The following is a 22,823-nucleotide window of genomic DNA, read 5'->3' on the forward strand; positions in this document are numbered from 1 at the left end:
GATAATTTAGTAAATCTCCCTATTTGTTTGTATTTTTATCTGCAATATCTGTAGTCAGAAATGACATTTACTTGTTTTCCTTTTTATGTCCTAGGGATGAGACATCCAACAAAACTGTTAATATTGAAGATACTTCGGTGGACTTTAGGGATTTTGAAAGCAATCATGAATACAGTGCATACGTCACATCCAGCACTAGATTTGGAGATGGAAATGTCAAAAGTGACGTTTTAAGATTTAAAACTCTAGAAGGAGGTACATAGTAAATGCATACTATGTTTTATACCGTGTGACAGGACCAGATCTCCCACCAGAGCTCTCATTTCCTTAAAGTTATTCTGCCAAGGTTTTTAGAAATAAAAATAGCAATGATTATTCTATCTGATAAAAAAAAATCGCATAGCACTCATCCAGAAAGAATCGGCTACTATTCCATGCTGTCCTGTCTGTATACTCTCTCATTGCTGTTTTTAGACAAGCATTTTGGGACTCATAAATGTGGACTTCATCAGGTTGCCCACTCTTAAAGGCAATCTGTCACCTGATTTTTCAAGTATCAGCTGCCAGCACCGCCATCAGGGGCTTATCTACAGCATTCAGTAATGCTGTAGATAAGCCCCCAATGTAACCTGAAAGATAAGAAAAATGAGTTATATTATACTCACCGGGGGGCGGTCCGGTCTTGGTCCGATGGGTGTTGCGGTCCGTGCTTCCCATCTTCTAAAAGTGACATCTTCTTCTTTGCTACCTGTCGAGGCTCATGCGCAGACGCACTGCTCTACCCTGTTGAGGGCAGAGCAGAATACTGCCTCTCCCGGCGCCTGCACACTGCAGTACTCTGCTCTTCCCTCAACAGGGCAGAGCAGTGCGCCTGCACAGGAGCCACAACAGGCAGCAAAGAAGAGGACATCACCATTAGAAGATGGGAGGCGCCGGACCGGACCGCTACACCCATCGGACTAAAACCGGACCACCCCCCCCGGTGAGAATAATATAACTCATTTTTCTTATCTTTCAGGTTACATCGGGGGCTTATCTACAGCATTACAGAATGGGGTGACAGATTACCTTTAAGTCATATTTATGGGAAAAGGGTATATTTATAAGAAAAAAAGCTACAGTAATTTTCTTTCTGGTCAGTTATTCTTGAACTATACCATGCTGCTGGCAGATTGAATAATATTTTCATGATGATAGGTTTAATTTAAAGGGTCAGAGCTGTCCTATATTAATCACAGTTAGGTTATGGTTTAAAAGGAACCTGTCACATGGATAAATGCTATTAACCTGCACATTTAAGTTTAATCTGCAGGTTAATAGCATTTGGAACCTGCCCAGCGCCTGCACTTAAGGCCCCGTCACACTAAGCGACTTACCAGCGATCCCGACACCGATATCAAGGTGTCAGGATCGCTAGTAACTCGCTATGTGATCGCTGGTGAGCTGTCACACAGACAGCTTCACCAGCGATCAGCACAGCGATGCCGAGCGCCCGGCATTGCTGGCCATCGCTGTAAAAAATAGAATCAAAATAAAAAATATAGTTATTCTCACCTTCCGACGTCCCGTTCAGCCATCCTGCCTCTCTCCACGCTCCGGTCCCAGTGATCCTTTGCACGAATGACCGCGAGAGTCACGGTCTCGATGGATAACAAAGTCTCGCGGTCATTCGTGCAAAGGATCACTGGGACCGGAGCGTGGAGAGAGTCAGGATGGCTGAACGGGACGTCGAAAGGTGAGAATATCTATATTTTTTATTTTTTTTTAGTATTTTTTACACCTGATCGCTGGTCTCCCGCCTGTCACACACAGCGATGCGTGCTGGCCAGCGGGAGACCAGCGACCAAAGAAATGTCCAGAGGTTTCTTCCAGCGATCAGTGATACCGGCAGGGGGGCCGCTCGCTGATCGCTGTCACACACAGCGATCTCGCTGGTGAGATCGCTGTTACGTCACAAAAGTTGTGACTCAGCAGCGATCTCGCTACCGAGATCGCTTAGTGAGACGGGGCCTTAAGTCGAATGCTGCAAGGAGAAAATGAACTTTATTGCTCCAGGCAGTGTTCGGATTTCACGGGGGTGGTGACAGTGCTGGTTCAGTCACCACTCTGTGTATAGAGAGTGGCGGCTGTAACTTGGCCCCCACAACTGCTGAGTCAAGAGGAAGTGTTGGGTAGTCTGTGAGAAAAGCTTCACTAACAATAGAAGATGTCCGCCCTCTTTACCTGAGAATCCATCACTGAGCTTGTACTGTCTACCAGAAAGGTCTGTAACTCTTCTGTCTTTTTCTGGGCTCCACTCAGCCGATTTGATTGTCACAGATTACATTAAAGTTGAATGTGCAGGGAAGCAAAGAGCCTGTAAAAGCCAAATGTTGCAAAATTTATAATCAAACCATTTAGCAAAAATTATTTTTAACCCAAAACACAAGGATTTAAGTAAAAAATTCAAAAAATACACTAAACGGTGGCAAAACCTTTTAAATCAACTCCATGAATATCAAGATAGGGTCCATTTAGTTGTGTTTTTACATTAGTTTTGCGCTAGATATTTCCTGTTTATCTGCTAGTATTTGGTCTAGAATGAATATTAATTTTGTAAAATGTAATATAAAGTAAGCCATTCTTTCTCATAAAATTAATTCTCTTAGAACATAACGTTATTGAAACAGGTCTATATACTTTAGGATTAATACGTCCATATTTGTTTTTATTTAATGAATTGCTAGTTTTATCTGTGGTATGTATCAGTATGCAGACTTACAGTTATTCATTCAATTTTGCAGTTCCTAGTGACCCACCAAAGAACATATCCTACAGAAATCTCACCTCTACATCTGTAAAGATTTTCTGGAATCCTCCCATTAAACCAAATGGTGTCATACAATATTACACACTGTATTTCAGGAATACTTCTAACACGTACATGAGGGTAAGAACATGATATTCTAACATGTATTTCCTGCTAGAATATAGTAACATTTTGTTTATGTCTTCATAGTAATTACCATATTTTTCAGACTATAAGATGCACTTTTTTCCTCCATAAATTTGAAGGAAAATGGGAGGTATGTCTTATAGTCTGGATGTACCTGCTGTAGTTGAGGAGGTGGAGGAGCAGCAGCAGCGGAACAGTGGGGTCAAAGAAGCAGCTTGTCACAGGAGGCAGGGGCCTGCTTCTGTGACTAACACCTGTGCCTGCTGCTAAAGAGATCTGAATATTCACTGCTCCCCATGTCCATAGTCCTTACTTCCTTTATGCACTGAAACTTGCAATGAGAGGTGGGAGGGACTATGGGCATTGGGAGCAATGAGTATTCATTTCACTATAATTGGGGGCACAGCAGCTGCTGGCTTCCTGCTGCTGGGCCATCACATATGCCAACTTCTAAAAGGAATGAATATTCACTGCTCTCCACACCCATGGGAGTGGAGAGCAGTGAATATTCATTCTCTTTAATAGCAGGCAGTGTTAGCCACTGCCACCGATTCCTTCTGTGGCTGGGCGATCGTGTGTGCCCACTGTGGTGTAGTCACCACTGTGTACGCTTTGGGGCGCTGTGGGGAGGTCCCAGGAGAAGGGATGAATGGCAGAGTGTTGAGTGGCCATTATGTATCTCAAAGTGGGTGATCAGCAAGGACATTGCTGAGGTGCTGCGTTAATATATGAGGGAGAAGTCTCCAGGTAACTAGAGAGTTGAGGGGGGCCTGGTTACCTACAAACCCACCCACGGTGTCTGTTTAAAGCACGGTTGTAAAGACTGTGAAAATGCCTGAAGGACATGTGATGAGGTCAGAGTCATGTGACCCAGTGGGCGTGGCTATGAACGATATAATGTGGCCGGGGTGAGTCACAAGGGGTGAATGCAGGGACCTGCAGGGACCTGGTTGGTCCAGAGCGGATGGTCCCGTGAGGAGAGTTGTCTCCTGGCTAACAGCCTGTGGAGTGGCCATGTGTAATGGCTGTCAGCATCTGAGAGTCCCAGAGGAGAGATTGGATGTCTGCAGCGTGGAGCAACAGCCATGAGGAAACCCTGACGTGGGTGAGATAATGATGAGGCTGAAGAGCCTGTGTATGCAGGACATTGCTAACAGAGGGAAACTCTGTAATGGACGCTATGCTGGTGAAATGAACTGTCTGTTGCTGTGATGGTTTATGCTGCAAAATAAACCGCATGCACTGCTATGTTTTGTTGGAAAACCTGTGCCGGATGTGATTTGTTCGCTGCCTAGCGAGAATCCCCTAACTAAATGACAGCGCTACCTCACATTTGGTGGAGAAAGCTATGGCCATTATTGTAGCCTTGTTGCTGGGAGCAACGGAAGAGGGCTGCAAAGTCGGCTGCTAAGGGCAACGCTGAGCCAGGAAGGCTGACGGTTGGGGAAGCCACTGCCCGGCTGTGGTTCTGGAACCCTGTGGCGGCCTAGTGAGTAAGTCACTGTCCGGATCGGTGAGCCCAGCGGTGAGCCTTTTCCCCAGGAGAAAGAGACTTATAGGATACCTCTGCGGTAGAGGGGTCCGGGAACCTGTGCGGCCAGCAGGTGACGGTCGTGAAAACCATGTTGTACTGACCGGGGTCAGTGAGAAAGAGACTGGTGATTGATAGGGTGCCTCTGTGGAGAAGAGGTATCATGGTGTTCGAGTTGTAATAACCTGGGTCAGTGGGAAAGACTGTGTTCCTGGAGGGTTCCGTGAGCAAGGTCCTGGAGGGTCAGTGTTGGGAGATTCTAGGAGAAGAATTGGATCCCTGGAGCACGTGGTATGACCTTGGACCTGGTGAGGCATGAGTGTGGGCAGTCTCAGGTGGAGACGGATGTCCTGATTAGCACCCGCTGAGCCCCTGGACCTGGTGAGGCCGGAGTGTTGGGAATCCCTGGGAGGAGGGTCGGCTCCCTGAATAGCACCCGGTGCGCCCTGTGTGTTGGACGGTCTCAGGCGGAGACGGTACGTCCTGAATAGCACACAGACAGAACATGTGAGTTTTTTTGTGTGGTTTTTTTTTCTTCTTTTCTCAACTGCGGTGGCTCAGTTGGAGTCAAGAAGGTGACAAGCGGCTTCCGTTAACTCGGCGGGGTTACGAAGGGGACAAGCGGCTTCCGGTGGATCGGCGGGTCCACGAAGACAGCGCCAGAGGGAACTGGTGTGGTGTCAGTGATCGATGACAGCAGGAGCTGTGGTGGTGCCAACAAGGACTTGTGTGGTATCATAAAAGAGACGAACTTTGCTGTGTGAACTGTGGTCTAAGGAGACCGGTATAAAGGACATGGGAGTAGCCCAAAAGGGGGTGGAGTTCCGGAAGGGGGCAGTTACCCAAAGTGGGGTGGTAACCCAAAAAGAAGTGGAGTCCCAGAGGGGAGCGGTGACCCAAATTGGGGTGATAACCCAAAAAGGGTTGGAGTCCCGGGAGGGGGCGGTGACCCAAATTGAGGTGGTTCATAAAATGGCAGCACTGATTGTCTCAGTGGGTATGTCTGGGAAACCACAGTGTGTCTGTATGAGTTTTGAGGAGTGTGGAATACTCTTTCCGGATAATGACGGGCCACAGGTGTGTACTATAATGCTGCACCGAGAAGGAGTCTCGGGTCGGCTGGGCTCAAAGAGTCAGGTGACTCTGACAGGAACTCCTCTCGTTTTCTCTCTGACCGAGAAAAACGTCAGGATTCGCTGTAAACACGGGGTCACGGTGAACTATGCCGTAGACAGGGTAATGTTTGAGGGGCCCGTGGGTGGTGTGTGCCAAGGGGGCGGGATACCACGTGACTTAGTCTATGCTTTGGAGAGGGGCCGGGACTTTGTCGTGTTTGATGACATATGGCAGGAGGTTGGAGACGTTTCTACTGTTGGGCTAACAGATATTGAGACGTGACTGCTCCTGACGTGGGCAGGTCAGAGGTAGAACTGTCCAGAAGAAGAAATACATCTGCCCAACTGACGGACCTGATGTCTCGTGACAAGACAGATGGTGGGCTGGGAGATGAGGTGACTGGAGTGGACACATGGTCAGAGGGTAACTGGAGGGTTGACTCGGATGATCGGCGTGACTCAGACTCTGGGGGTGATTGTGGCTCTGAGAGGGATAGAGAGCACAGAATAGAAGGGCTAGAGAAGGAAGTCTCTGAGCTCAGAGGTCACCTGTCAATGTGGCAAAACGTGAACAAGACGCTTAGGGAAGAAGTGGAAGAACTTGTCAAACGGGAAAGAGTCCTGAGATAAATGGCTGAGGACAGGGTTGAGGAGCTCGAGAAAGAGGTCTTGGAGCTCAAAGAAACTGTAAGTGGTCTTCTGCGGGAGAAGAACTTGGACAGTGATGAACAGAGACCAGGTCCGACTGGTGGTGGAACGGAAATGCCGGTGACCGTCTTGGCAGACGGTCGGGAAGAGATGAGCTCTCGTGAAGTTGAGGAGCGGAGAACTGAATAAGACAGTCACCCGGTAGGGGCAACTGTAGTGAGGGAAGTGTCCGTGGTAAAGCCAGAGCCTCCTGGTCAGGAGGAAGCAAGACCACGACCTTCGAGTTTGTGATTGATGTGCCAAAAGACCTGCAAGAGGCCTGTGCTGAGGAAGGTGTGCATGAGGCTTTCAAAGAGGTGGTCAAAGCGTGTAAGGTGCACAGGATGCCTGAGACTCGGCAGTTGGTGATAATGTCAGCCAGGGAAGACACAGCAAAGCGGGTGACTGTCCTGAAAAACATGCATCTGCAGTGTCTCCATGTCAAACAGTTGGTTAGGCGGAGTAATATGAAAGCTGCTCGACACCTAGAGTTAGCAAGAGAGGCTATGGATCGGTTGGGTTTGCGGAAAGAGGTAGTTCCGGTTCCCAAAGGTCTGATTGGGAGAACCACTGTGTCCGCTAGGGGGCGCTGTGGGGAGGTCCCAGGAGAAGGGATGAATGGCAGAGTGTTGAGTGGCCGTTATGTATCTCAAAGTGGGTGGCTTTGAGATGGATACTTATGTATGTGTGATCAGCAAAGACATTGCTGAGGTGCTGCGTTAACATATGAGGGAGAAGTCTCCAGGTAACTAGAGAGTTGGGGGGGCCTGGTTACCTACAAACCCACCCAGGGGGTGTGTTTAATGCACGGTTGTAAAGAGTGTGAAAATGCCTGAAGGACATGTGATGAGGTCAGAGTCATGTGACCCAGTGGGCGTGGCTATGAACGATATAATGTGGCCGGGGTGAGTCACAATGGGTGAATACAGGGACCTGGTTGGTCCAGAGCGGAAGGTCCTGTGAGGAGAGTTGTCTCCTGGCTAACAGCCTGTGGAGTGGCTGTTTGTAATGGCTGCCAGCGTCTGAGAGTCCCACAGGAGAGAGTGGATGTCTGCAGCGTGGAGCAACAGCCATGAGGAAACCCTGACATGGGTGAGATAATGATGAGGCTGAAGAGCCTGAGTATGCAGGACATTGCTAACAGAGGGAAACTGTAATGGACGCTATGCTGGTGAAATGAACTGTCTGTTGCTGTGATGGTTTATGCTGCATAATAAACCGCATGGACTGCTATGTTTTGTTGGAAAACCTGTGCCGGATGTGATTTGTTCGCTGCCTAGCGAGAATCCCCTAACTAAATGACAGCGCTACCTCACACCACTATTAAAGTGAAATGAATATTCACTGCACTCCACGCCTATAGTCACAGAGGTGGGGAGCAATGAGTATTCTGTCAGCTGTGTTTGTCTTGTAAGCACTACCATTCGCTGCTTACAAGCTGAAATTAGCTGCTGTCCCCAGAACAGAATGCTGCGAGGTGAGCGCAGGGAAGGTAAGTAGAATGGTTTATGTTTTTTATATTTTTCTGATGGAGCCATGCTTACCAGGAAAGGAATGGGGGACATTCATCGCTGGATGGGGAGGGGTGCAATGCATACTAGGATAGGGATGAGGGTGTCATGCATACCAGGATAGGGATGAGGGGCCATGCATACCAAGATAGGGATGAGGGCACCATGCATGCCAGGATAGGGATGAGAAAGGATGAGGGGGCCATGCATACTAGCATAGGGATGAGGAGGCTGTGCATACCAGGAAAGGGATGAGGGTGCCATGCATACCACGAAAGGGATTGGGGGACAATGTATACCAATATGGGGATGAGGGGACTATGCATACCAGGATGAGGATGATGGGAAAATGTATACTAGGATGGGGATGAGGGGAAAATGTATTCCAGAAAGGGGATGGGGGCCATGCTTACCAGGATGGTGATAAGGGGGTGATATCAGGATAGGGATGAGGGGGCTATGTATACCTGGATTGGGGACATATACTGTTTATACCAAGATGGGGAGTACAGAATTGACTACATTTTTTTACTTCAATTTTTTTTCTATTTTTCTCCTCTAAAACCTAGGTGCACCTGATGGTCCAGAGCATCTTATAGTCTGAAAAATACTGCATTGGATACTTACCTAGTTGTTTTAAGATGAATATTGAATACTTTAAAAATGATTGACTCCCTTACTCCCAAGTGTGGTTTGCATGTTAATGCCCGGGCCAATTTTTACAATTCTGACCACTGTCCCTTTATGAGGTAATAACTCTGGAACGCTTCCATGGATCCCGGTGAATCTGACATTGTTTTCTAGTGACATATTGTACTTCATGTTAATGGTAACATTTTCATTCAAATAATTTGCGTTTATTTGTGAAAAAAGCAACAATTTTGAAAATTTTGCAATTTTCCAACTTTGAATTTTTATGCTCTTAAATCACAGAGATATGGCACACAAAATACTTAATAAGTAACATTTCCCACATGTTTAATTTACATCAGCACAATTTGGGAACCAACTTTTTTTTTAGTTAGGAAGTTATAAGGGTTAAGTTGACCAGCGATTTCTCATTTTTACAACACCATTTTATTTTTAGGGACCACATCACATTTGAAGTCACTTTGAGGGGTCTATATGATAGAAAATACCCAAAACTGACACCTTTCTAAAAACTGCACCCCTCCAGGTGCTTAAAATCAGATTCAAGAAGTTTATTAACCCTTCTGGTGCTTAACAGGAATTTTTTGAATGTTTAAAAAAAAAATGAACATTTAACTTTTTTTCACCAAAAAAAATACTTCAGGTTCAATTTTTTTTTATTTAACCAAGGGTAACAGGAGAAATTAGACTGGAAAGTTATTGTGCAATTTGTCCTGAGTACGCTGATACCTGATATGTGGGGGGGAACCACTGTTTGGGCTCATGGCAGAGCTCGGAAGGGAACAAGCCCTGTTTGACTTTTTCCACTGCAAAATTGGCTGGAATTCAGATCGGATGCCATGTCAAGTTTGGAGAGCTCCTGATGTGCCTAAACAGTGGAAATCCCCCACAAGTGACCCCATTTTGGAAACTAGACCCCCAAGGAACTTATCTAGATATGTGGTGAGCACTTTGAACCCCACAGGGCTTCACAGAAGTTTATAACATGCAACCGTACAATTAAAAAATCATATTTTTTACACAAAAATGATCTTTTCACCCCCAATTTTTATTTTCCCTAGAGTAACAGGACCCCAAACGTTATTGTGCAATTTGTCCTGAGTATGCTGATACCCAATATGTGAGGGTAAACCACTATTTGGGCACATGGCAGAGCTAGGAAGGGAAGCAACTCCATTTGACTTTTTTGGCTGGAATTGAAATCGGACGCCATGTCGCGTTTGGAAAGCACCTGATGTGCCAAAACAGTGGAAACTCCCCAATTCTAACTCGAACCTTAACCCCAACACACCCCTAACCCTAGCCCTAACTCTAGCCCTAACCCTAACCCTAGCCCTAACCTTAGCCCTAATGGGAAAATGGAGATAAATACATTTTTTTAATTTTATTATTTTTCCCTAACTAAGGGGGTGATAACGGGGGGTTTGACTTACTATTTATAGAGGGTTTTTATGTTTGGCAGCTGTCGCACGCTAAGGCTGTGGGCCCACGTAGCGTTTTAAAACGCTCACTAAAAACCGGACTCCTTCCCAGAAATCACGCGTTTTTTTCCGCGCAATTTCACCACGATTTTACCGCGATTATGAACGCGATTTTGCCGCGATTTTCATGTGCGATATTCAAGCACTTTCCAAGCGATTTGAAGCATCGCTTGGAAAGTGATTGACAGGTTGGTCACACTCGTCAAACATAGTGTTTGACAAGTGTGACCGGGTTTTTACTATTGAGGCCGCCTATGCGGCCTCAATAGTAAAAGAAAGAATGTTAAAATGCTAAAAAAAATAAAAAAATCGGGGTATATTTACCTTCCGGCGTCCCGCGCTGCATTCCCGGGCCTCAGCGTTCCCAGTAATGCCTTGCGAGACCTGTGATGACGTAGTCTCGCGTTGCTATAGCGATCTTGTGAGACCGCTAGAGTCACGCGAGACTACGTCATTACAGGGCCTTGCCGCAAGGCATTACTGGGAACGCTAGGCCGGGAATGCAGCGCGGGACATCGGAAGGTAAATATACCCCGATTTTTTATTTTTTATTCTTTTTTTTACAGGGGTATGGTACCCAGGGCCTGGAGGACAGTCTCCTCTCCTCCACACCGTGGGTACCAACCGCACATGAGACGCTTAACTTCCCGCATGGTGGGCATAGCCACATGCGGGAAGTAAGCGATTCTCATGCATTCCTATGGGTGCGGAATCGCGGCAATTCTTTGCGATTCCGCACAAAAGAATGAGCATGCTGCGATTTTTTCCGCGATGCGATTGCGCCGCGGAAGAAAGCGCAGCATTAGCACAGCATGTGCGGAATGCCATAGGAATGCATGGGGGGCGTTCTGTACACAATTTTTAAGCGTTTTCGCAGCGTTTTCTCGCCAAAAATCGCGGCAAAAACGCTTAAAAATCGCTACGTGGGCACATAGCCTAAAAGACGCTTTTTATTGTAAAAATAGTTTATGCATCACCACATTTTGAAAGCTATAATTTTTCCATATTTTGACCCACTGAGTCATGTGAGGTCTTATTTTTTGCAGGACGAGTTGATGTTTTTATTGGTACCATTTTCGGGCATGTAACATTTTTTGATCGCTTTTTATTCCGATTTTTGGGATGCAGAATGAACAAAAACCAGCGTTTCATGAATTTCTTTTGGGGGTGCGTTTACACCGTTCCGCATGTCGTAAAATTGATAAAGCGGTTTTATTCTTCAGGTCAGTATGGTTACAGTGATACCTCATTTATGTTTTTTTTTTATATTTTGGCGCTTTTATGCAGTGAAAACAATTTTATATAAAAAATAATTATTTTTGCATCGCTTTATTCTGCGAGCTGTAACTTTTTTATTTTTTTGCTGATGATGCTGTATGGCGGCTCGTTTTTTGCGGGACAAGATGACGTTTTCAGCGTACCATGTTTATTTATATCCGTCTTTTTGATCGCGAGATATTGCACTTTTTGTTTAGCGGTATGATGATAAAGCATTATTTTTTGCTTCGTTTTTTATTTTTATTTTTTAAGGGGTTCAATAAAGAGGTTAAATAGTGGGACAGTTTTATAGGGCGGGTCATTATGGACGTGGCGATACCAAATATGTGTACTTTTATTGTTTTTTTTCATTTTCAAAAAAAGAATTTATTAGGAAATATCTTTTTTTTAATTTATTTAGCGATTTTTTTATAAATTATTTTTACACTTTTTTTTCTTTAACTTATTTACACTGTCACTGTCATGTGACAGATCGCTGATCTGACACATCACAGATCGCTGTGACAGATCAGCGATCTGACACAGGCACTGCACAGGTTTCCTCATGCCTGCGCTCTGCAGGCAGTGAGGAAGCCGGCTCCCTGCAGGCCCCCGAAGGTCCCTGCCACCATAATGGATCCGGGGACCTGCAGGGAAGGAGGCCTCCAGAGCAGCGCAGCACATCACGCTGCTCCGGGGGTCTCAGGGAAGCACGGAGGGAGCCCGCTCCCTGCGCGCTTCTCTCCTATGCTGCCGGTACACTTCGATCATGTTTGATCGCAGTGTGCTGGGGGTTAATGTATTGGGGCAGTCCCCCTGACTGCCCCTGACACCCAGCCATGATCAGCGGCGCTCCCCCCGTGAGCGCCGCTGATCGCTCTAGATGTACTATTCTGTCCTTGGGACTTAGGTTCCAGGTCACATGGACGGAATAGTACATCTAATGTAGGAAAGGGGTTAACAACTCATAGCTTAGCAAAAAAAATATAACTCCCTGTGTGCATACTGCTTCAATGGTGGCTGTACTTGTTATTAGAAGTTTGTTGATGGTTTTACCAACATTTATCTGGTAAATGATTGTTAGAGCAATGCAATAAGGCTAGGTTCACATTAGCGTTTGAGTCCGCAGCGTATCATCCGCATGCGCAAATGCATGCAAAACGCATGTTTATGCAGAGTTTTTTATTCACATCATCTTACGCATGACGGAAAAAAAACGCTGCATGTGTATGCGTTTTTGCATGCGTTTGCATTGTTTATGCGCATGCGTTCGATATGACACCAGACACCAAATGGGCGTGTCTCATGGGATTTCTATATATATAGACACTGCACAGATGAAATTCTCGTCTTTTGCTGCTGTATCCAGCTTCAAGATGGATCTTAGCATGGAGAGCTTCCTTCTTCATCTTGATTTGTCATTGAAATTGGCTCTTACCTTTGCTTTTGATTGTGAAGAAGAAAGAAGTGATAGACGGAGTAGACGTCGTCGTCGCAATTGGCAACACCCCATCGTTGAAGTCTGAGAGAGCTTTTGAGTCTACCACTCCTTGTACGCTGAGCTGCGTGAAAACCCCGGAGAAGTTTTTTGAGTACATCAGAATGTCAGAACAGAGCTTCAATGACTTGCTGCTACATGTCCGAGGATCCATCACCAGGCAGGACACACAGCTACCTTGAGCAATTCCTGCTGAGGAGCGGCTGTTGGTGATCCTGAGGTACGTAAATTTGAAAAACAAACACATGTCATTATTATTGTTATAAAAGCCATGTACTTAATTTTTTTTTTCCATTTTCTGTTTGACAGATTCCTGGCTACCGGAGAGACCTCTACATTTTCAATTCCGGACAGGAGTGTCCAGTGTCCACGCTTTCTGGGATTGTTGGAAACACCTGCTGTGCTTTGTGACGTTCTGCATGAAGAATTCCTCCCCCAACCCACAACTGCACTCTGGCTGGAAAATGCTGCAAAATTCCAGGACATTTGTAATTTTCCTAACTGCTTGGGGGCTGTGGACAGCAAACACATTCGGATTATGAAACCTGCTGGAAGTGGATCCGAGTATTTCAATTACAAAAAATACTTTTCTATTGTTCTCATGACAATTGCAGATGCTGACTGTCGATTGGTCGCCATTGGCGTTGGCTCATTTGGACGAGGAAATGATTCACAGACTTTCAAAAACTCTTACATGTTTGTATGGTAATGATTTCAGTTTTCCACAGCCACGACCTCTTCCGAACACTGAAGGACCACCATTGCTGTTTGCTGTTGTTGGGGATGAGGCGTTTCAAATGTGTGCCAACCTCATAAAACTGTACTCAAGTCGGGACTTGAATCACACCAAAATAATTTACAACTCTCAACTGACAAGGGCATGAAGAACTATGGAGTTTGCCTTTGGATTGTTGGTATCTAAATGGCGCGTTTTGGGAACAGCCATCATTCTAAAAATTGAGACAATTGTTAAGGTTGTGAAAGCATGTGTTGTTCTGCACAATTACATCCTGGTGAAAGAGCAACAACAATTAGAACTTGACAAACCTGTTCATACCACATTGCAGGATTACCAAGTTCACCCTCTGAGGACTACAATGGAAGTTGCCCAAATGAGGGATACATTTGCTGCCTACTTTGTTTCGGATATTCGACGTGTGGCATGGCAAGACAAAATGGTTTAAGCTGCTAAGCAAAATGTACTTGCAATGGTATGTACCTGTAATGTTATGTACCTGTAATGTTTGCTGACTTTATTACTAGCACCTTTACTGTAACTTTAAGAATACACACCGTTACTATAACACCCGTTAATACTTCACTCAGCAATACACACATGTTTAAATAAAAAGATAAAGAAAACACAGGGTAACAGGTATTGTGAACCAAAAGAATTTTTATTAACAAACATAACACCAAGAGGAAATTTGACAAATAAAAAAACAAAAAAGAAGAAAATAAGGGCTTTACTTTTGGGATCTGCGAGAGGGAGTTACAATGTGGACCTGGGGAGTGTCGGGCTGTGAAGGTAGGCTAGGAGTGGTTGGGGAAGTTGTTACAGGGGAAGTGGCAGTCAATTGGAGGATTGGGTCAGAAACATTGGCAGAGGACACATTGGGGGAAGAGGACACATTAGGAGTGGAATACAAGTTTGAAGGGATTGACACATTCAATGGGATAGAATCAAGGGAAGGTGGGGAAAGACTTGGAAATGGAGACACATTCAGAGGTGAAGGTGGAGGGGGTGGGTAATGTTTCGTTGCTACTTTTCTTTTCCTGGGGTACTGAACTTGGCTGCGTGGTGGAAGTGGAAGGCTGGGCTGCTGCACTCGGCTGCGAGGTGTAGCTGGGTAATGTTGGAACAGTGCTAATGTCCAGCAGTGGTTGTGGTAGTCGATAGGTCACTTGGTGAGCAGACTGGTATGCAAGTCCTTGTGATGTTGGGAAAGGTGCTGGCGGATTCTGCCATTGATACTGTGCTGGAGCTTGTTGACCTGTATGGAAAGAACTTTGTGCCTGCTGCTGATATCAGGACTGCTGCAATGCTTGGCTGTTAGCAGCCTGGCAGGCCTGCATCACATTCAGCTGGAGATCAGGTGGTAGGTTTTCTGTCATGCACTGCTCTATTGAGGAAAAAAAATGTTTCACTGGTCAATTAAGGTTGCCTTCCAGGCGGTCAGGGCGTCTGTGGAAATCCTGGAAGAGTGTGTTCACCTGAGTGAACCCATTGTCCATTCTTTCTAAAAATCGCCTTCATCCCATCCTCGAAAGTCGAGCTTAAGTGAATAAACTCGGGCATGAGTGAGCTTTCCTAGGACCTCTAGACCCAAGTAAAATAGAGGCAGTGGGCTAGGAGAGGGGAAAACCTGCTGGACCGCTGCCTGTTCCCCAGCCTGTAAAGCCTGTCTGGTTGCTCCATCGCTGGTGGATGTTTTGGATTGTGCCGGTTCGTTGACTGGTCGATGAATGGCCGCTCCAACTGAGGACAATCCAGGTTCTCTTGTGCTGCTCCAGGTTCTGTGTGGAAAATAAATGAAAAACATTAGCAAAAAAATGAAAAAGTTTAAATCATAGTAAGACAACACAAAAGATATTCACGTTCGCTGAGCAGCCACAGGCTTCAAAAAAGAAAGCTGCTGATGGTACTTATATTTTCTGATTTTTCGAGCAGCACCACTTCGAACCGGAATGTCTTCTCTCATGTCCTTATTGAAGTGATCCTTCATTGAGCGCCAACGGACTTTTATTCTCTTCACTGTGAAGGGGGAAAAAGGAAAAAATAAACTGTAAAGCAATCCACCTACAGGTTCACTGCCACATCAGACCACATTGCAATACTTACCAAAATCCTTTCTGGCATGTGGCGAGGCACGGTCGCATTCATCCACTTCTTCTCAGAGGTGTCGGATCAAGGCTGAGTCGGAATGATTCCGATCACGGGTGTCCCACAACGCTGCACGCCCTTGCACAGCTTGAATAAGTAGGTCATTATCTATGTCACACTGTCGTTCCTCATGTTGTGGAACCTATAGATGAAATCCAAAAAAAGAATTTGCTCGAGAATTTATAAAGCAATAATCTCTGACTAGATGTGCTATATGCTAATGCAACACCTCACCGTAGACAAAATGCAGATAAGAGCTGTATTATTATAATAGAATAGAATCTATTTGAATTAGCCCTGATTAAAGGGAATAGCTTCATGTAGCCGCATCAAGGACTGTTAATTCATCAGCTCTGCTGGGGATATATTGGAGCGTTTCACATCTACTCAGCCTCATATGAAGTATACCATAATCTTTTGTGCTTACTGTACAAACTCTCTTGTCCCAACTGTGAAATCCTGTATGCAGTGTGAGAACTTCCTATTTGACAACCACCTCACAGCCCACAACAAGGCGCTGGATCATATACTAATAGAACCCATCCATTCTTTTGGTTTAAACATTTTTACCTTACCTAGGAAGTGGATCTTCAAAAAAACATTTTTCCCATTACTAAGAACTGGGTCTATTGCATTGGTATAGTGTATGCACTAAGTGCAAGGAATGACAAAAATTAGGAGGAGGCATTCCTATACCCTTTTGAAGAGATGCAGTGGAGAACCTCATAAAACAATAAAATATTTTATTCCATTTTTTTCATTAAGGAGTGGGTTTCCTAGTATGGTAATGCCCGTGAACTAAGTGCGTGGGTTGAAAACCATTTACGCCTGCTGGGTATACATACTGTATATACAGTGTATGTATATATATATTGTGAGAATCATGTGGGAATAGTGGATGAGGGCAGGTATATCTCGCCCAGATTCCTTTCCTATGTGGCCTAGTCTGGTCAGTATCGCACCTGCTTGCTAATGAATGATGGGAGGTGGATATAAAAGGATGCCAGGTGGTTGTGTGAGTGTCTCAGCCTGGGAACACAGAGAGCCTGTCTGTGTGAGAGACACACGTGAGTGGAAGCAGTGCCCACTGCAACTGTGGTTTGGCTGGACGGGAGAAGCCCGCCAGTTGGTAGTTAGGTTGTCCATTGTTTAGTTAGTGCCGGACAGGCAAGGATTTGTTTTATGTTTTACTTCCTTTTTTGCATTGCTTTCACCGTTAATAAACCTGACCCAGGGTCAGTTTCACCCGAATCCCAGCTCTGCGCCTGAGTTTCATGCTGAACGCACGTGACCTTTGACCCCAGCAAAGCCGATCCTGGAGTGTTTTATCACATTGTGGTGGAGAATGCGGGCATCACGTTGCAAGCATGAGCATGGAGGACGTGGTGAAAGCGCTGGTACAGTCCACCGCCGTCCAGCAAGAAGCTAATCGGGTGATGATGGCCCAGCTGAAGGAGTTGGTGGACATGACAGTTACCGATCGTTCGCTTCTCCAGCAGGTGGCGCAGCACTTGGCAAGCTTACCTGAGCTTAACCTGGAGTCGAGAGTGATTCACGTGAGTCGGTACTGGCAGAAAATGACGACCGAAGATGACGTCGAGGCATACCTGACCACGTTTGAACGGACGGCGGTGCGAGAAAAATGGCCGAAGGCACGATGGGCCGGCCTGATTGCCCCGTTTCTTTCCGGTGAGGCCCAAAAGGCTTATTATGACTTAGAGCCTGAAGCCGCGCAGGACTTTGACAAATTGAAAGCCGAGATCTTGGCCCGGCTGGGAGTGACGACCGCTGTCCGTGCACAGAGAGTGCATCAATGGACTTATCAGACGGATAAACCACCGCGGTCCCAGATGTTCGACCTGATCCACGTGACGAAGTGGCTACAACCCGAGGTGTTGACAGCGCCAGAGATAATCCAGAGAGTCGTCATGGACAAGTACCTGAGAGCTCTACCGCCAGCCCTGAGGAAGTGGGTAAGCCATGGAAATCCTACGACGGCAGATCAACTGGTGGATCTGGTTGAACATTACTCCGTGGCGGAAGGACTCCGAGACGACGCTACCCCACCTCGTTCTTCATCATCTCCACGTGGAACCGGTAAGACTGTTCCAGGGAGTAGGGCAGATGGAAGAATCCCTAAGACAGTGGGGGAGGAAAACGGGACTGCCCGCACTGCGAGGCCAAGAGTAACGAACTATGGTCTAAGCAAGGGGCCCGTTAGGTGTTTCCGCTGCCAAGAGATGGGACATATTGCTGCAAACTGACCGGTCACTACTGAACCCATGCAGTGCGACGTCACAGACTCTAAAAACCTCATGTCTATGGTTGCACGGGTGGTGAGTGTGAATGCTGGTCAAAAGGATGTGGAAAAACACTTGTGTGATTTAATTGTTGATGGCAAAAATGTGGTGGCATTGTTAGACTCGGGAAGTGTGGTGACTCTGGTGAAGGCCAGTCTGGTGTCAGCCCCGACTGGACCATCAGACAAATTTTCTGTAACATGTGTGCATGGAGACACCTGTTCGTACCTCACCACGGTCATATGCATTACTACTTCCTATGGGTCTGTGCAACATAAAGTGGGACTCGTCCCGGCGTTATTGCATGATGTTATCCTGGGCCGGGATTTTCCCCACTTCTGGCAATTGTGGGAGAATCAGTTGATACCCCAGGGTAATAGTGTACATGATTCTTCTCCCAGGGCGCGTGTGGGTCCAGAACCCCTGGAAGAGGTCACCCCGGAAGACTCTGGGGAAGAGTCTGCGGGAAATGACCTGCAGTTCCCGTTTTCAGTCATGGCGGGTGATACGGAGGAGACCGGGGAAGAGGAGGAGGCCGACAGCCGTCCACCTCCCCGTTTGCCGGATTTAGAAGTTCAGAAAGATGACTTCCAAAGCGAGCAAATAAAGGATCCTACCCTTTCTCAGGCTAGGACAAATGTAAAAGTGATAAATGGGGTACCCGTAGAACCTGGCTCTAGGCTGGCATATCCTTACATGGTTCTGGAGAATGATTTACTCTATCAGATAGAGAAAAAGGGGGAAGATACGGTGCAACTATTAGTCGTGCCAAAACCCTACCGGCGGCAGGTGCTGGACCTGGCCCACGGACATGTGATGGGAGGTCACCTGGGAGTCCAGAAAACCACCGAAAGGATATTACACTGTTTTGTTTGGCCAGGCATGCATCACGATATTCGTGTATATTGTGAGTCTTGTCCTGACTGCCAAGCCTCTGCACCTAAGCCCCGGTTCTGTAGCCCTTTGGTACCCCTACCTATTATTGAAGTCCCGTTTGAGAGGATTGGGATGGATTTAGTTGGGCCCCTTCCACGGTCTGCACGTGGACACCAACATATCCTGGTCATCTTGGATTATGCCACTCGTTACCCGGAGGCCATCCCTTTGCGTAACACGGCCACCAAGACGATTGCCAAGGAACTGGTGCATGTGTTTAGTCGGGTCGGTATGCCAAAACAGATACTCACCGACCAGGGGACCCCCTTTATGTCCAGGATAATGAAGGAGCTCTGCCGATTGTTACAAATCGAACCGTTACGCACATCCGTGTATCACCCTCAAACAGACGGGTTGGTTGAACGGTTCAATAAAACTCTGAAGCAGATGCTGAGAAAGGTGATAGACAAGGATGGGAAGAACTGGGACTATTTACTTCCGTATTTGCTTTTTGCCATCAGGGAAGTACCCCAGTCTTCCACGGGATTCTCGCCTTTCGAGTTATTGTACGCCCGACGTCCTCGCGGACTGTTAGACGTTGCAAAAGAAACCTGGGAGGGTCAGGTCACTCCCTTTAAAACAGTGATAGATCACGTCACACAAATGCAGGACCGTATTGCGGCTGTTATGCCTATAGTCAAAGAACACATGATGCAGGCTCAAGGAGCCCAAAAAAGAATCTATGATAGGGGCGCCAAGATCCGTACGTTTGCACCCGGAGATAGGGTGTTGATCCTGGTCCCCACGGTGGACAGTAAGTTCCTGGCAAAGTGGCAGGGCCCCTTTGAGATTAAGGAAAGAGTTGGTGAAGTAAACTGCAAAATATACCAGGCAGGTAAACGGAAACCTGAACAGATTTATCATGTAAATCTGATAAAACCCTGGAAAGATCGGTCTGCCTTGTCTGCGGAGCTGGCCCGTCCCGTCTGCTCGCATACCGTACCGGAGGTACGGGTTGCAGAGACTCTCTCGGAGCGGCAAAAGACTGAGGTCAGGCAGTTTCTACTTCACAACCAAAAGTTTTTCTCAGTAAAACCAGGGCAGACTACGCTAATGAAACATGACATTGTAACAGAACCTGGTGTCACAGTTCACGTAAAGCCCTACCGAATCCCGGAAGCGCACCGTGAAGCCGTTTCCCGAGAAGTGAAGGCAATGTTAGAGTTAGGTGTCATTGAGGAATCGCACAGTGCTTGGTCCAGCCCGATTGTGCTAATTCCTAAACCGGACGGCACTATCCGGTTCTGCAATGACTTCAGGAAACTGAATGCGGTCTCAAAATTTGATGCCTACCCTATGCCCCGGGTCGACGAGTTAATAGATCAGTTAGGAAAAGCCCGGTATATTACAACCCTAGACCTAACAAAGGGGTATTGGCAGATCCCTCTGGCGGAGGCTGCCAGAGAAAAGACGGCATTTGCTACCCCAGAAGGTCTATTTCAGTATGTGTATATGCCGTTTGGACTGCACGGAGCACCGGCGACCTTCCAGAGACTGATGGATCGAGTCCAGAGGCCACATAGGCAGTACGAGTCGGCCTATTTGGATGACATTGTCATTTACAGCTTGGACTGGGAGACTCATCTCCAGAAAGTACAAGCTGTGATTGACGACCTGTGGGAGGCAGGTCTAACCGCGAACCCCAAGAAATGTCATATCGGGCTGGAAGAAGCCCGGTATTTGGGGTATGTAATTGGGAGGGGTGTTGTTAAACCCCAGCTCGATAAGATTCAGGCGGTTCAGGACTGGCCGCAACCTGTCAACAAGAAGCAGGTGCAAGCCTTTCTGGGGATCGCCGGCTATTATCGCCGGTTCATACCCAATTTTGCAGCCATCGCTACCCCCCTGACGGATCTTACAAAAGGGAAAGACTCCGTCATGATTAAATGGAGTTTAGCGGCTGAAGAAGCCTTCCATAGCCTAAAACGGGCACTTTGCTCTCAGCCCGTACTGGTGACTCCGGACTTCTGCAGCGAGTTTGTGGTACAAACGGATGCCTCTGATACCGGTATCGGGGCCGTACTCTCACAAGTGAGGGACGGAGTGGAACACCCAGTCCTCTATCTCAGCAGGAAGCTGAATAAACACGAGCAAAGGTATGCAGTCGTAGAAAAAGAGTGCCTCGCCATTAAGTGGGCTCTAGAGGCCCTCAAATATTACCTGGTGGGCAGAAAGTTCAGGCTGATCACTGACCATGCCCCTCTCAAGTGGATGCACTTGAACAAGGAACGGAATAGCCGGGTGACCCGGTGGTTCCTTGCCCTGCAGGCCTACACTTTTACGGTGGAGCACCGCCCAGGGGTACAGATGGGAAATGCAGATGCCCTGTCCCGAGTGCACTGTTTGGCGGGTGTCATTGCTCGACCGGAGTGGTCTGAGCAGAGGGGGGGGATATGTGAGAATCATGTGGGAATAGTGGATGAGGGCAGTTATATCTCGCCCAGATTCCTTTCCTATGTGGCCTAGTCTGGTCAGTATCGCACCTGCTGGCTAATGAATGATGGGAGGTGGATATAAAAGGATGCCAGGTGGTTGTGTGAGTGTCTCAGCCTGGGAACACAGAGAGGCTGTCTGTGTGAGAGACACACCTGAGTGGAAGCAGTGCCCACTGCAACTGTGGTTTGGCTGGACGGGAGAAGCCCGCCAGTTGGTAGTTAGGTTGTCCATTGTTTAGTTAGTGCCGGACAGGCAAGGATTTGTTTTATGTTTTATTTCCTTTTTTGCATTGCTTTCACCGTTAATAAACCTGACCCAGGGTCAGTTTCACCCGAATCCCAGCTCTGCGCCTGAGTTTCATGCTGAACGCACGTGACCTTTGACCCCAGCAAAGCCGATCCTGGAGTGTTTTATCACTATATATATATATATATATATATATATATATATAGTTTATACACACCCTCAATAAATATAATGAGGTAAAACGATATATTGCAATTATAAATTCAATTCTTTATTAAATACATGTGATAAAAAATAAAATTCAAGACAAAGAACAAATGAAGGGGGAACACATGCTCAAGAAACTAAATGTAGAAGATGAAAATAATAAGCACACACAGAAACTTATATATGAATGTGTCCTGGAAATAATTAAGATGATAAATAATATATTGCACTGACATGAAATATTTATGCAATACTAATACAGAAAAATCCACATGAAAAAATAAAGTGCAAGGTGCAGTGAACATGGATCATCAGTATCACATGATATAGTAATCAAAAAAGTGACTAGTGCAATATATAGATTCAAAGGGTAACACTTGCATTTGCTGTCATAGACATGATACAAAATAAAACCAGGCAAATAAACACTCACAAATAGTATGTGCTGTGTTCTGAATCCTGAGCAAAGTGCTCCCACCCCCGACAGAGCCATTTCGCTACGTAGCTTCTTCCAGGGGGGCAACTATATAAAAGAATGTTTTAAATAAGCCTCCAAAAATTGTTAATGCAGGCATCATAAACACCTTTAAAAAATTATAGCGAGGGTAGCATGATCACCCTGTTGATATGGTGGTGAGAAGGAGGATGTCGACACATAAAAAAAAGGAATACTGAAGCATATACCCATGTTTGAGTGGGAAGTGGTACATGGGAATACACCAGAAATTTAAAAAAAACACTGCATGTGAGTTTATGTTCCGCTGCGGTCATTCAGTGGTGTACATAAGTGTGGCCCAATCCAGCCCTTGCTCATTTTGATGAGTCAGCCTGTCAGCATTTACAGATGACAGGCGGATGGGCTTATCGGTTATAATACCCCCGGCGGCACTAACAACCTGCTCTGACAAAACACTAGTGGCAAGGAAGGCCAGGACCTCCAAGGTGTAGAGAGACAGTTCATGCCCCGTGTCTAGGTTGGAAAGCCCATAGTTGTAAGGCACAGAGGAATCATGGAGGATGCTGGTACGGTCGGCAAGGTACTCCTTCAGCATCTTCAAAAACTTTTCCGTCCTTGTCAGAGTTCCCTGCGCATCAGGGTCTGGGTGATGGGAGGGTCTGAGAAAACTATCCCAGACCTTTGAGAGTAT

General features: G+C 46.4%; 1 protein-coding gene across 1 annotated transcript in view; it reads left to right on the forward strand.

The window, feature by feature from the left end:
* The window catches only part of PTPRQ (protein tyrosine phosphatase receptor type Q), a 794,911-nt gene that overhangs the window by 402,998 nt on the left and 369,090 nt on the right, over window positions 1–22,823 (forward strand). Inside the window, exons 25-26 of the mRNA XM_073556964.1 lie at window positions 95–255; window positions 2,784–2,929. Of these exons, the coding sequence (XP_073413065.1) occupies window positions 95–255; window positions 2,784–2,929 (307 nt within the window). The remainder of the gene's footprint in view (window positions 1–94; window positions 256–2,783; window positions 2,930–22,823) is intronic.

Source organism: Dendrobates tinctorius, unplaced genomic scaffold, assembly GCF_039654945.1.
Source record: "Dendrobates tinctorius isolate UK_male_01 unplaced genomic scaffold, ASM3965494v1 ptg000241l, whole genome shotgun sequence".
NCBI classification, from domain to species: domain Eukaryota; kingdom Metazoa; phylum Chordata; class Amphibia; order Anura; family Dendrobatidae; genus Dendrobates; species Dendrobates tinctorius.